Source organism: Cyprinus carpio, chromosome A2 (assembly GCF_018340385.1).
Source record: "Cyprinus carpio isolate SPL01 chromosome A2, ASM1834038v1, whole genome shotgun sequence".
Classification (NCBI taxonomy): Eukaryota; Metazoa; Chordata; class Actinopteri; order Cypriniformes; family Cyprinidae; genus Cyprinus; species Cyprinus carpio.
The window spans coordinates 18,562,947-18,579,514 of NC_056573.1; the positions used below are offsets into that span (position 1 = coordinate 18,562,947).

Sequence of the window (16,568 nt, forward strand, 5' to 3'; positions counted from 1 at the left end):
TCTTTGTTGTTACTTGTAAAGATGATCGAGGATTGTACCATTGAATTACTTCTTAGAAATTATAAATGAAGTGCTAGTAACAACATAAAAATAGATCATTAAAAAATAAAATAAAAAAAAAACAAAACAAAAAAACACTGATTTAAAAGATACCACTTTGTGGCATAGTAAAGGAATAGTTTACCCAAAAATGTAACTTCTGTCATCTTATTATCACACTCATGTCCTTCCAAACTCTGCAGAATATATATAAAAAAAATAAATAAAAAAAATAAAAAAAAAGATAGTAACCAAACAGTTCTGGGCTGCGTTTCCCAAAAGCATTGTACACTTAAGTTGATCCTAGCTCCATTGGGGATAATGGCTTACTATGCTTTTGGGAAGCACAGTCCTGGTAACCATTGACTTACATTGTATAAAACTAAAGAGATTTCTTAAAAAACATTTCTCAAATTATCTTTTTTTATGTTCCACAGAAGAAAGTCATACAGGTTTATAACAAAATGAGGGTGAATAAATAATGACAAAATGTTCATTTTGAGTAGACTTTTTAAAATACTCCTCTCAATGTAGTTCCACTGTGCTCTTCCATTTGTATTATTGTAGCATACACAGCTGCAAATACAGGATTCAGTGGGATGTGTTCTGCTTCTTTAAGTAAGCCCTAGGTATGTGTTAGATGCTGTAGGTGGATCTGCACCTCCAGGCAAATTTGGCACTTGGCACCAGATCAGAGTGAGCCAGGCTTAATCATAAAGCTCTGCGGTTCTCATCTGAAACAGGCCTTTCAAAGCTTTGAAAATGCAGTCAGGACAGTTTAAGAGTAGACTGTGCCATGTGGCAGTTAAAAAGACAGTTATTATTTAGTGAGGCAGCTAATAGTGGACTGTTAATCTAACATAATACCTTTTTAAGCACAGTATATCCAGTGGGAGTTTGATTTACATCCACTGTCCGAACAGACAAGCAGAAACTAGGTTTGAGTGTGTACCTGTTTACTAAGCCATCTGAAATTTAAAACTAAAAAGAATTTTTGCCTTTTTAATTATGAAATATATAAAACTGACCAGTGTATTCACCTGAGTTTTGTGCTTGTAAATGTTCAACATGTTTACCTTTATTTGTTTGCTTTGAGACACTCTACTGTTTTATTCAAGGACGATTTGTCTCTTCTTTCTGCATTATTTCATAGCCTCCCTTAGGAGCCCGAGGATTCTCATTGTGCCTTTGAATCCGCAAAGGTCCCAAATGATTTGTGCTAACATTTGACTTGGCACAGCACAGTTTCTGTATTTTTACAGTGTGATGTATTTATAGTAAATTGGGATGGAAAATACTTTTACTGCATTAGCGTTATGTCCTCTGGAACATGAAATTTTGCTGATGGCAGTGTATATCATTTTCTCATGCTTTGACGTCACAGTTCTCTCCGCTCTCCTCTCTCTAACGTAGCAGCTGTCCATCTAACAGTCTGTGTGGAAACTACAATACTGCTGAGAAAGGAATGAGGTGGTGCAGTTGTTGGGAGGCAGGGGGCAAAGAGAGAGAGAGAGAGAGAGAGAGAGAGAGAAAAGAGAATAAAGCAGTGGATCAGAGGAGAGTTGATTCATGCTGGTTCCCCAGCAGCCATTTTTTTTGCTCTGCACTGCTGCTTTGATTCTCAAAACGTAATAGTGAAGCTCCCAGTCCAACTTGCCATGTTTCAGCTCATTCCTTGCCTACATGAGATACAAAGGCATTAGATAATTCAAATCTTAATTATATGAATGAAAATTGCCACTTCAGTTTACAATTGTAGGGTTTGTACCAAAGAGTATACAAGACTGGGTTACAAGGGTTTGTAACCATACAGCCTATAGGACTGTAAATGTTTGTTTCTTGTTTTTCCCCTTCACATTCTCCATTTGATTGTGATCCCATGATTTTATTAAGGAAACCAACATATTATAAAATATTGTCAATTATATATTTGTAAAATATATAATAATTAAATATAATAACACATATAAATATATAATAAATATTGTTATATAATATAAAATATAATTCATTAAAATTCGTATAATTGAATTACTACAATAAATATATATATATATATATATATATATATATATATATATATATATATATATATATATATATATATATATAGTGCCATATCGTTCATTTATTGTAGTAATTCAACTCAAATTGTGAAACTTGTGAATTAAATAAATTCAGTGTACACAGACTGAAGTAGTTTAAATCTTTGGTACTTTTAATTGTGATGATTTTGGCTCACATTTAACAAAAACCCACCAATTCACCTCAACGAATTAGAATACTTCATAAGACCAATATACATATAAAAAAAAACATTTTTAGTGAATTGTTGGCCTTCTGGAAAGTATGTTCAATTACTGTACATGTACTCAATACTTGGTAGGGGCTCCTTTTGCTTTCATTACTGCCTCAATTCGGCATGGCATGGAGGTGATCAGTTTGTGGCACTGCTGAGGTGGTATGGAAGCCCAGGTTTCTGCATTTTTTGGTCTCTTGTTTCTCATTTTCCTCTTGACAATACCCCATAGATTCTCTCTGGGGTTCAGGTCTGGTGAGTTTTCTGGCCAGTCAAGCACACCAACAACATGGTCATTTAACCAACTTTTGGTGCTTTTGACAGTGTGGGCAGGTGCCAAATCCTCCTCAAAAATCAAATCAGCATCATCAAAAATCAAGTCATCAAAAATAAGCATGAAGAAATGGGTAAATTCTTGGTAAACGGGTGCAGTGACTTTGGTTTTCAAAAAACACAATGGACCAACACTAGCAGATGACATTGCAATCAAAATCATCACAGACTGTGGAAACTTAACACTGGACTTCAAGCAACTTGGGCTATGAGCTTCTCCACCCTTCCTCCAGACTCTAGGACCTTGGTTTCCAAATGAAATACAAAACTTGCTCTCATCTGAAAAGAGGACTTTGGACCACTGGGCAACAGTCCTGTTCTTCTTCACCTTAGCCCAGGTAAGACGCCTCTGACATTGTCTGTGGTTCAGGAGTGGCTTAACAAGAGGAATACAACAACTGTAGTCAAATTCCTTGACACATCTGTGTGTGGTTGCTTTTGATGCCTTGACCCCAGCCTCAGTCCATTCCTTGTGAAGTTCACCCAAATTCTTGAATCAATTTTGCTTGACAATCCTCATAAGGCTGCGGTTTTCTCGGTTGGTTGTGCATCTTTTTCTTCCACACTTTTTTCTTCCACTCAACTTCCTGTTAACATGCTTGGTTACAGCACTCTGTGAACAGCCAACTTCTTTGGCAATGAATGTTTGTGGCTTACCCTCTGTCAGATCAGCAGTCTTCCCCATGATTGTGTAGCCTAGTGGACCAAACTGAGAGACCATTTTGATGCACCTGTGTGTGTGTATATATGTATATATATATATATAGATAGATAGATAGATAGATAGATAGATAGATAGATAGATAGATAGATAGATAGATAGATAGATAGATAGATAGATAGATAGATAGATAGATAGATAGATAGATAGATAGATAGATAGATAGATAGATACACATACAGTAGGTATAGAAAAAGAATCAGCCCTCTTTAAAATAATCACATTTTGTTGCTTTGCAACCTGAAGCCTTAGTAGAGACAAATCCCAACAGACTAAAGGCTGCATGTAATTAAAGAAAAAAGTGGTTCAACAAAATACTGACACAAGGGGATGATCTTTTTTCCAACTTTTTTTTTTTCTGTGTGTGTGTGTGTGTGTGTGTGTGTGTGTGTGTGTGTGTGTGTGTGTAATTATATTTATGTGTAATTATAATTATATATGGAATATATAATTATACATTCTAATCATTATATATGTCTGTGTGCTGTTACTATTTATTAAATGCATTGTTTTTCTCATATAATCATTATTTGTTTCTCATGTATTTCTCTTATATATCATTGTAAGCACTGGACATTTGGAACCCATATAAAATGAAAATTGTCAGTTGAGAAAAAAGAAAATCTGTCTCTACATTTCGGATTCCTTAGCTTTACTAAGGAACTATTCAGCCTGTTTTGTCCCATAAGACCCTTGCCTCTGTGGGGCAATTTACTGAATGTGCTTTTATGCCTTATACTGCTATGTAAATTCCATCTTTTGTGTATTGGAGCATCCACACCTGGGTCAGCTGAAAGTGTGGTGTTCCTTGTGATGTTGCCATGGAGACCAGGTTTAGTACCTAGGACTACATTCAGCTGTTCTGAGGGGAGGGGAAAGCAGATTGCTTATTGGGTTTTTGCTTTAATTGTTTTTATTATGAAAATCAATTTACAGATTTATTAGAGAATATTTGCAGGTATACAGTATATATCTATACATATAGTATATGCACGTCATATTTTCCTTCATTTGGGATGCATGACCACAGTATACCATGTCTTAGGAAGACTATTGCTAAAGGACATATCATACATAGTAGTAGCTAATAGCTATAATAAAAAAAAACTTGCAAAATATTGTACAAAAAAAGAATAATAAAATAAAATGGAAAGGAGTTTAAAAGTCACTTCACAGTTTTGTTGCTTGCCCTCATGCTGGCTTAACATCAAGTGGGACCATGCGTATTTTGAATTATGAAATGGAGGTCATCATTTACATAGTACATTCCATTACCCTTAGGCATTTAAAGTGCTCACTGTGTAAACCAGATTTAAGATACCAACTGAAAAATGCATGAAGGTAATCCAGAAGTACAAAAAAAAGTGCCCTGGGATTTTAACCAAACACATGAACAGTGACTGAAGGAATTGTGTCCATGTCTGTTGGGATGACCTGTCGGTTCATCTGACGAGAGTCAGTGATGATTTCTTTACAGTTTCATATTCTTTACATACAATTTACAAATATTTACAATAAAATGTGCATGATAAAATGCATATGGGTTCAAAAAATGCTTTGATACACAGAACTGGTGGGCATTGGCATTGCGGAGGCAAGTCCATGTTGTCAGGCCAACCAAAAGGATCACAGGTAGCTGATACTCTTCAGAGAGTGCAAACTTCCCATGCATGTAATATATAAGATGCTCTGCAGTTTTCCTCTCGTGCAGCTTGTAGTGCCTCTGATGGTATAAGCAGTGTAACTCATACGCCAGCTGAGTGGGCTTTATAGATGTTGGACACATAGATTCCGGTATAATGGATCCGAATGCAGTCTAAACTTCACGATAGATGGATGAGGCGTTGTTCTGAATTTAGAAAATTGCAAAGCTGTAAATCAGCAACACTGCAGAGTGATAAAAGAGGGTATTTTTTAATCATGATATGACTACATAAACCATGCAGAGCAGAACTACCGTCACCAGTAGAGAGTTGGTAAATTATAGCACCATTTTAGAGGGATGAATGTGTTGGTGGGGCATCCAGGGAACTAATATTAAAATATTAATCATACACATCAATCACAGGCAACAGGCTGAGTCATAATATTTACTGACAGTAAACTGGAAACTACATATGACTGATGTTATTGTTTTCTGTTCTATTGCAATGCTTGTCACAGTATATCATTAGTATATATTAGAGTTACTGTAAACAGGGATGGGATATAATACTCTATTACATATTTATAACCCTATTTTTCTACCTGCGCCAAAAGGAAATGTATGGTTTTATCATTCATATTTGAATGTTTGATATACTTATTTTTAATAAGTTGCTTCTTATACAGGGTTATTATAATAATATGTATAAAATAAACCACATGAATTCTGTCTTATCAGTAAAACTGCTATTTTGCATTAGTTTTCTGTTGTGTAAAGCTTTCTTTTTCTACTCATTTCTGGTGTACCCTGTTCAAAAACTAGCTTTTTAAATAGTAAAGTAAGCAAACCAGCACACCATGGATAAATAATGTGGTCTGCATCTACTCAGATCTGTAATGCACAACCTGAAAACATATTAAAAGGGCTCTTTCTCACATCAATGCACAAAGGCAATCAGCTGGTTAAATAAAAATATAATGCTATACAATCAAGGCCCTTTGAAACAAGAGATTTCTTTTGTCAAAGGCTGATTTGCAGTGTGATTGTATTCTCTTACCAAAACTGAAACAGGTTGGTGGTTTTCCTAAGGGCCATTAAGAGCATAAAAACTGAATTTGTTTCAGCCCAAAAAATCCTGTAATGTCTGATACTGTGATGCAAATAAAAATGGTTAATTCTAGAAAAAACATTTGAAATATTTGAACATTAAATGTTAGGTTTCTTTATCATAAAAGATGTAACTCTTATAACTTCAGTTGGCCATATTATATCTATTCAACAATGTTCATATTAGTCTCTGATAAATAGGGTTTATGTTTGGAAAACCTCAATTTAGTTTTGCTGCCAAAATGCACCTCTTGCAAATGCACTCATTTCCTGATTGACTTTAAGAGGGCTACATTTGTTATTGTCTCAGTTATACTTACTGAAAATATGAGCAGTTTATCTTGAAAAACATAAAAAGAACATGAAGATTCTGGCTCACTCCAAATTAGTAGGGAGGCCAGAAGTGTCTCAATTTTGAGCAGCTGAATACCAGAGATTATGATGATGATGATGAGTGCTTGCTATTTTACATAAGCACGTGTGCATCTGCATGAAATATGAAGTGTCTATATACTTTAAGATTTTTTATCTGCCTTGATGTAACTGCAGGTAATAATTTTAAAAAGCATCATCATTTTCTATGGTGTTAATGTTTAACAAAATTATAATTTTTGAATCAAAATGATTGAAATATTGGTTGATAACTAAGGACATGCAAAAGTAATCATCAAAATGTTATGAGGATAACAAATAAAAGAGTATTTTACATAACCTGTAACAAAGTATTAAAGGGTGGTTTGACTATATTGTCATATAATCTCATACTGACACTACTTCCTCAACCTGACAGGAACGTTTGAATAGATATACAAAACAAAATTTTAGTTGTCATTATGCAAAGTCTAAGTCTAAAGTCTAAGTTAAAGCCTGACTCTGCTTTAGCTATGCAGGAGCAACTATTTAATAAAAAAATTTCATTATGAACTCAATAGGGCTGTTTAGCAGTCGATTGCTGTCTGAGTATTTCTCAGATGTGAGAGATGGTGGCGATGCTCTGTAATAGAAACAGACAAGGCAATATGAACAGGCCAGTGCTTGTTAAGGCCAAAGACTGATGGAGAAGGATGAGATTTGAGATGTAAAATCCTTGTTATCGGAAATAAGCATGAAATGTCAAATAACACCATCTTCATTAATTTTTCTCTCCTCAATTCCTTTCCTTTGTTATTGTATCACTCTATATCTTCGCTTTATCTCACCACGTCCCAGTTCAGGCTCTAACAAGCACTCTACATGATGCTGCATTTCCCCTTCAGCTTGTCAGCCCTGCTTTGTTTCCCAGAACGCTTGCCATCGATGTTCAAACTCATGTTCCTCTTCTTCTCCAAATTAAGAAGCTCCTGGAAAAGCTCAGTGACATTGTGGTTAGTCTTAGCTGAGGTCTCCATGAAAGCACACTTCCAGATCTTGGACTGGGCCTCTCCATCTTCGGTCTTCACTTCCCGTTGAGTCTCATCACTCTTGTTTCCCACGAGCATGATGGGGATGTTCTCTATGTTGCCTTTAATAGCAAGAATCTGCTGGTATATGGGCTTTAATTCTTCCAGGGATTGCTTACTAGTGATGGAGTAGACCAGGATGAATGCATGACCCTTGGAGATGGACAGACGCTGCATGGCGGGAAACTGGTGGCTGCCAGTTGTGTCTGTGATCTGCAGGGTGCAGACGCTCTTGTCACAGCTGATCACCTGCCGGTACGTGTCCTCCACCGTCGGGATGTAGGTGTCCCGGAAAGTGCCTTTCACAAAACGGAGCACCAGTGAGCTCTTCCCCACACCCCCTGCTCCAAACACCACCACACGGTAGTCATTGCTCTGCTCTGGCATCTTGGGCCTTCAATTGCGCCACTGGCTTTCTAGACCTAATAGAGGTAAAAAAAAAAAAAAAAAAAAAAAAACATTTAGATGATTGTGTCTTGTTTAGCCTATAACAGGATCTTTCAAACTTTTTGATTCCAAGTACCACCAAATATACCCCCCAATTTTTTTTTGCTGTAGAATCAGTTTTCACTCAGAAATTTCTAGCAAATTTCACAAACAGTTACAAATTAATGGCAAGCAATTGAATTGAACTTTAAACTTTGAAGTAGAAAAACTGAAATTTAAAATGCATTCCAATCTTTGTTACAACTATATTTTTTTTACATTGTTTAAGGACCCTCTTCCTAAAATATATAGAATATATATTTTCATGTACTCATTTATATTAAGAGGATTATATTTGATTCATATTAATACAAAAATATAAATGTAATATATTTGACAAAAAAACTTATACTGTATTATATTGTCAAAGCAAATTTTTTAAATAGCATTTGAACGAAATATTTAAAATTTTCATTCAAAATATACTTTATTTATTTAAAACCTGTACTGTAAAAAAAACTGTAAATAAATATACTTTATTTATTTAAAACCTATAACAAAGTATTAAAGGGTGGTTTGACTATATTGTCATATAATCTCATACTGACACTACTTCCTCAACCTGACAGGAATGTTTGAATAGATATACAAAACAAAATTTTAGTAAATAAATATACTTCATTTATTTAAAAAAATATATATTTCTTCAGTAAAACTTTTTTTTTTTGCACTTGTTTGTTTTTGATTGTCTTTTTTCACTTCTATTTCCCCCAAAACTTAACTTATTTATATAAAGTAAATAGATATTTTAAAAAAGTTTTCCCCTTTAGTTAGTAAAGGAGAAAAGGGTTTTCTTTTTTCCAAAAAACTACATGCATATTTGTTTTATTATTTCTTATTTTTAAATCACTTAAATTCTAAATAAAATAGAATAAAATACTGTAACTATAATTAATCTCAGGATTTATGTCCAATGCTTTAAAAAAATTAATAATCATATTTATTAATGATGCTGGATGCTAATGATGCTGATTAATGTAGCTATTGATGAGTAGCCACGCCCTATAAAACCTCACTCCTCCAAAAAAAAAAAAAAAACACAAATGCTGAATGGCTGTATTTGTGTCACGTCACATAGTGTACTGTGTACAGAAACATTAGTTACTGGAAACATGTCATTACACATCCTATTTAAATCCATTATGCTTTAAACATTTAACATTATCCTAATGTATTTACTGGATATTTATCTAATTCAAAATTACAGGTATGAAACACAAACACGTTTAGAGATGATTTGCCTCTAGACAGGACTCAAGTGGCTTTTCTGAAGAAAGAGACATAAGCCTTGTCATCCATCATGCTATTATGAAATCACCATGCAACTCATCATAATGTATCTGTGCCTTGCCCTCAGACACTCTCTTGCTTTTGCTACAGTTTATAGCAGTGTATTATTTATTGCCTCAGAGCCAAAACAATAACACTAAACATTTTTCTGCTCCTGAGCACCCATTCAGACTGAAGCACTATGTGTCTAAGAGTAAAAGAGGTTTTAGATTTTTTTTTAAATAAGCTTTTATTTGTGCAATTTAATGTTCTCATGAATAATTTAGCCAAGACACAGACCATATCCATCAGTGTCAGAGAACCACAAATGCAGAACACACATCAAATTGTGTATAGATTATGCAGAAGCAAGCAAGAACACAATTTCCAGGCTCTACACCGATTTCAACCTCAATAATCAATACCTCAATTTCCTACAGCACAGCAGACGAGGGATACTGAGAGACACCTGCAATGAAACTACCACAGTTCTACCAAAGTTTCTGCTGAATTTCCATAAAAAAGAACAGATTAACCTGGTATGTGCAGCACATATACTATTCATATGAAACTATATTAGTATGTGGCAGACATGACAGCCATTATATGTCTCATAAATCTTGAGCTGATTTAAAAAAAAAACAGCTTTTTACAGGAACGCTGCAGCTGAATTTTTTTTATTTTATTTATTTTTATTTTATATTTTTTTTTTTTGGTAAAAAACATTTAAATTAATATATCTACCAAAAAATGAAAATTCACTGAACATTTATTTACTCTCAGATTTGGAGAAATGTAGCATTACATCACTTGCACACCAATGGATCCTCTGCAGTGAATGGGAGCCATCAAAATGAGAGTCCCCCAGCATATTAAAACTATTTTAAATTGTTGTCACTTGTAAACAGCACTTGATCTGTGCAGATTTCTCTCCTGACTTTGTCATTGCAGAAAGCAGCATTTTGGATAGAGGACTTGTATTTTATTACAAACACACAACTATTCACTTCACAAGATGTTAATTGATGGACTAGAATCATGTGTATTACAAACCCAATTCCAAAAAAGTTGGGACACTGTACAAATTGTAGATAGTAAAAAATGAATGGAATAATTTACAAATCTCATAAACTTATATTTTATTCACAATAGAAAATAGATAACATATCAAATGTTGAAAGTGAGACACTTGGAATGTCATGCCAAATATTGGCTCATTTTGGATTTCATGAGAGCTACACATTCCAAAAAAGTTGGGACAGGTAGCAATAAGAGGCCGGAAAAGTTAAATGTACATATAAGGAACAGCTGGAGGACCAATTTGCAACTTATTAGGTCAATTGGCAACATGATTGGGTATAAAAAGAGCCTCTCAGAGTTGCAGTGTCTCTCAGAAGTCAAGAAGGGCAGAGGATCACCAATTACCTCAATGCACTGCATCACATACAGGAATGCTACTGTAATGGAAATCACAACATGGGCTCAGGAATACTTCCAGAAAACATTGTCGGTGAACACAATCCACCGTGCCATTCGCCGTTGCCGGCTAAAACTCTATAGGTCAAAAAAGAAGCCATATCTAAACATGATCCAGAAGCGCAGGTGTTTTCTCTGGGCCAAGGCTAGTTTAAAATGGACTGTGGCAAAGTGGAAAACTGTTCTGTGGTCAGACGAATCAAAATTTAAAGTTCTTTTTGGAAAACTGGGACGCCATGTCATCCGGACTAAAGAGGACAAGGACAACCCAAGTTGTTATCTGCACTCAGTTCAGAAGCCTGCATCTCTGATGGTATGGGGTTGCATAAGTGCGTGTGGCATGGGCAGCTTACACATCTGGAAAGACACCATCAATGCTGAAAGGTATATCCAAGTTCTAGAACAACATATGCTCCCATCCAGACATTGTCTCTTTCAGGGAAGACCTTGCATTTTCCAACATGACAATGCCAGACCACATACTGCATCAATTACAACATCATGGCTGCGTAGAAGAAGGATTACTGAAATGGCCAGCCTGCAGTCCAGATCTTTCACCAATAGAAAACATTTGGCGCATCATAAAGAGGAAGATGCGACAAAGAAGACCTAAGACAGTTGAGCAACTAGAAGCCTGTATTAGACAAGAATGGGACAACATTCTTATTCCTAAACTTGAGCAACTTTTAAGATTTGTTGATGCCATGAAATTTAAAATCAACTTATTTATCCCTTAAAATTATACATTTTCTCAGTTTAAACATTTGATATGTCATCTATGTTGTATTCTGTATACTGCATTTCATTGCCTTGTACCTTACATGTGCAGTGACAATAAAGTTGAATCTAATCTAATCTAATTCTGAATAAAATATTGAAATTTGAAACTTCCACATCGTTGCATTCTGCTTTTATTCACAATTTGTACAGTGTCCCAACTTTTTACAAATATATATTCAAAATATATTTCAAAACATATATATATATATATATGTGTGTGTGTGTGTGTGTGTGTGTCTATTGTATTAACATCATCAAGGGGGCATTTATTTGATCAAAAATATAGTCAAAACAGTAATACTGTAAAAAAAAAAATTTATTATATTTAAAATGTATGCATAGCATAGAATAACTGGAAATGTGTTGTGTATTTTTAACACATAGTAAGAGGTTGCGAATTGGTGTTTTCTTGTGTTAATGCACAATTCTGTGTGCAAGTGCCATATGACTGAAAGTATACTAAGATCTAGAATGGAATTCATGAGTTATCTGAACTAAGCATTCTGCAAGTGCAAGGTTTCTTGAAAGATATTAATCCACAATACAGTGTTTTGAAAGTTGGCCAGCCTGTTACAAGTGATGTCAGTTTCTTTGTCAAACACAAGTTTTGTGTCAAGGTTCTGAAATAAGTGCCAAAATTATTTTGGGGGGGGGGGCGGATCTTTGTGAAACCAACAGTCTCTCTCAAAGCTGGCTTCCCTCCAAAAATGCTTTAGATTTTCATCCAGCATTATGACACCAGACTACTTGCACTCAGGGCTTAAAGTACTGGGACATGCTTGGCAGGGTGCAGCAATCCCGACAGCAGTCAAGCTCTCATTTGAAAGAAGCCCTGGTGCCTCTCACCATCTCTCTTACACTCTGTGTGCTGTCAAATCAATGAGAAGAGGACACTGAGCCTTTGATTAATGCTAGGGTCTGGGGATTTCAGGCCTCTGACAGGCTGGTGCCCTCTTAGGTGTCGCACTTGTTTCTGTGGTATGATTGATGTCAATCTCCCTTGGAGTGCTGTGTTATCTATAAGTCCCTCACGGAAGGGCAGGTGAGTTGCTGAGCTTATTAATGCTGTTACACTATCTTGGTACTCCAGCCAAACTCTATTACAGATTAAGTTTGGCATGAGGAGAGATTATAATGCATGTCCCTTATTCAAGGTTCTTCCAAGCTCTCTCACAGCAATGTGCTGATGCTGCCAGATTTGGGAATGACCTTGCTTTTACTGAAATGAATGTGGAATATATCACTCAGACATTAGGATTCGAAAGGTAAGGTTCGCTGAATAGCACACGGGCGCCGTGCCACAAACTCTTAAACAATCACAGTAAATGGATGTGCAGGCTCAGTATGCTGGCGGTTCTGTTTGCAAACCACACACTCCAGTGCCATGCATACAGAACACAGACACAACAGTATATAGACAAACGACCCTATTTGCTTTCTGGGCTTATTGTGAGTGAATCATTGGTGCATGTCAGTCCAAAGAAATTAAAAGTTCTTCGTAGTCTTAAATCAATATGTAATAATTTGCAGTTGTTTTGAACAACATTCCTTTTCTGCTTATATCACATAGGCCTCGCTGGATAATAGCTAAAGAGTTATTTAGGAGCTATTTTAATAAACATAAATTTGGTCTGGGCAAGCGGTCAAGTTTACCCCCTGTTGCTAGAAGCTACACTTTCTAGATCCAAAAAGCATCTTTCTTAACTGATGTCATTCAATTCTTTATTGTTAAATAATTATCAGATTTCAAATCACATACTTTTCCTTCTAAATGTCACATTATAGAAGAAAAAGGTTGGGTGCGAATTGCTGAATTTGTATTCAATTGTAACAATTGTCAATTGTTTGAGTATCAAGCAGGATTCAGAATTGCTGTTTGTAAAGAAGAAAAATGTAAAGATGTAGAATTAAAACAAAGTGAAATTATTATTTTTTTTAATGGAATTACAATCTTTCCAACCAACCACTGACCCATTTCCTGTAAACCCTTTCCTAGTAGAATTCTGTATCTAAAAATGTCAGTCTGACACAAAAGCTAGTTCTGAAGCAATTACTTAATATTTTGGGAGGCTTACTACATTTAGCAGACATGCAGTAGAATTGTGACGTCCCATAAAACAGTTACAAGTAACATTTGCACTTACAGTTTAGAGAATTTTAAGAGTGTTTCAGAAAAGGGGGCCAAAGTGACTGAGAAAACTATAAAAGAAATTCATAATGTAGATAAATAGATTTAGTTTTTTCTTCTTCAAAAATGTCACATTTAATTCATCGTTCTACTTGCCGATTCTTCGTAATTGTGAAATTTACTGAGTAAAAGTTTTGCTTCCACACTATTGGTTTCAGTGTAGATAGACACAGACAGAAAGACAGATAGACAGATAGACAGATAGATAGATAGATAGATAGATAGATAGATAGATAGATAGATAGATAGATAGATAGATAGATAGATAGATAGATAGATAGATAGATAGATAGATAGATAGATAGATAGATAGACAGACAGACAGACAGCAATAGAACGATAGTCGATAGATAGATGCGCCTATAGCTATTTTTGACCTGTGAGAACAACCTTTTAAAGTGAATCACTGCATAGGATTCCACAAGACGTTCATCAGTCCATTAGCCTGAGTCTGCTCTAATCTGGGTGAGAGGCTATGCAGCATAATATACTGTCTAAAGTGCTGCTTTCTCTTTATCAGTCAAACCAGGCTTTCACTCTGCCATAAATGGCAGTTCCATTGTCATATCCCCATGGATACCAATATTCTATTGAAGAAAAAAGGATTTTCAGTTCAGAAATGACTCTTATTCCGTGGGAATCAGATATGCCTCGCTTTACTGCATACTAAAGGCACTGACAGGAGATGGAGAGTCATCTGCATGGGCACATAAGTGTTCACAGGCTGTGTGCACACTGAGTCTGAAACCAATCTCAGTGTCAATGTTCTGAGAAATCAAACCAGAACAGGCTGTTAGTTACTGCATGCACAGACTGAAAGAGAAAGGGAGAATGGGATAAATAGGAAGAGAGAGGGGTACGGAGATGGAAAAATAGCCTTGGTGCCGTTAAAAGCATGACTTAGTATATGTCATTATCTTTTCCTTGTGGTGCAAATAAAAGCTAAGCAGGTAGGGTTTTGTAACTGTGATCAAAACTGATATTTCTAAACAATAACCAAGTCAAACAAAAAGGGGAAAAACAGATCAATGAGCAAGCATATAAATATAAGTGTTTCTTTTGGTTGCTGTTCAGATATAATATCCAGATGCATTGGAATAATGGAAAAAAAATGTATTCTAGAAAATAATTTTTTATAATTTTATATAAGGAATTAAAAGGGATAGTTCACCCAAAAATTAAAATTCTATCAATTTTATTCAACCTCTTGTAATTGTCTTGTCCTGACTTGTATTCTATGAATTTTGAATTTACATCTTAAAAACTTTTTTTTTTTAATAAATAAAAAAGGGTAATTGTGACTTTTTATCAAATGCAAATGTTATCGTGCAATTCTTAAACAAAAAGGCTCAACTGTTAGATATAACCTCAAGAATACTCGCCAGAACTGTGAAATAAAAAGTTGCCTTTTTTTTCGGGGGAATGGGGGGTGGGGGTGGGGGGGCAGAATTGTGAGATGTAAAATCGGATTTTAAAAAAGTCTGAATTGTGAGATATAAACTCAGAATTGCAAGGAAACACACAATTACCTAGGAAAGATCACAATTACCTTTTTTTTTTGTTTATTCTGTGGCGAAAACAGTCTTCCAAACAAACCTATGACTTTTTCTTTCAAGAAGAAGTGAAGTGAAGTGAAGAAGAAGTGACGTGACATACAGCCAAGTATGGTGACCCATACTCGGAATTCGTGCTCTGCTTTTAACCCATCCAAAGTGCACACACACAGCAGTGCACACACACCCGGAGCAGTGGGCAGCCATTTATGCTGCGGCGCCCGGGGAGCAGTTGGGGGTTCGGTGCCTTGCTCAAGGGCACCTCAGTCGTGGTATTGAAGGTGGAAAGAGCGGTGTACATTCACTCCCCCCACCCACAATTCCTGCCGGCCCGAGACTCGAACTCACAACCCTTCAAAAGAAACTCCAACACCCAAAACAATATAAAACGACCAACCCCGTCGTGATATCTTCCTTTGTGTTCCACAGAAAAAAGAAAGTCATACAGGTTTGGAGTTATATAAGGGTGAATAAATAATGACAAAATGTTCATTTGTAGGTGATCTATCTATTTAAATTTTTTATTTAAATGCAAAATGCCCAAAAGTTATTATTATAACTAAATCACTGCTGGGTCTTTATACCACAGATGTGTGCTTTTGTGTCATACAGTGTTTACAGTATAGTAGCTAAAAATTTGGACTCACAGGGGGAGCAGGGCTACAGCCTAAAAATACCCCATTTACCATCTGCCATCTCTCAGCACCAAATGTTGCTGGATTAGCCCAGACTCACTCATTCAGCTGTGCAAGGGCATGAGAAAATGTCTAGATCTAAAACAGAGTTTTAAATAAATACTGGCTTGACTAAATCTAACACTCGCCTTCACAGCAGTCAGCTGGGCCTAAACAGATTAATTGTGGGAATTTTCAATACAATACATTTCAAAATATGTCAAAATCATAATTTATGCATATACTGACAGCAAAATTAACCCTATAGAGCACACTTGACATGACAGAGAACAAAGTCTACCTTAAAGGAATAGTGCACTTAATTGAATTCTGTCATAAAAAAATAAATAAAAAAATAATCTTTTTTTGTTCATACAATTAAAGTCAAAGTTTAAAATAATATTGGAATTAATGTTCATTGTATGGACAAAAACAATCTTTAAAATATCTTATATTACTTGTATTACATCTTGTATTACACAGAAGAAAGTCATACAGGAACGCCATGAGGACGAGTAAACAATTTCCAAATTTTCAGTTTTTGGGTGTACTATATACA

General features: G+C 35.4%; 1 protein-coding gene across 2 annotated transcripts in view; it reads right to left on the reverse strand.

Annotated features, from left to right (window-relative positions):
* Positions 1–4,293: 4,293 nt before the first annotated feature.
* The window catches only part of LOC109056901 (GTP-binding protein Di-Ras1-like), a 16,389-nt gene continuing 4,114 nt past the window's right edge, over positions 4,294–16,568 (reverse strand). For both annotated transcript variants that reach the window (XM_042776685.1, XM_042776692.1), the window contains exon 2: positions 4,294–8,005. In XM_042776685.1, the coding sequence (XP_042632619.1) occupies positions 7,374–7,970 (597 nt within the window). In that variant the 5' untranslated portion in view covers positions 7,971–8,005 and the 3' untranslated portion in view covers positions 4,294–7,373. The remainder of the gene's footprint in view (positions 8,006–16,568) is intronic.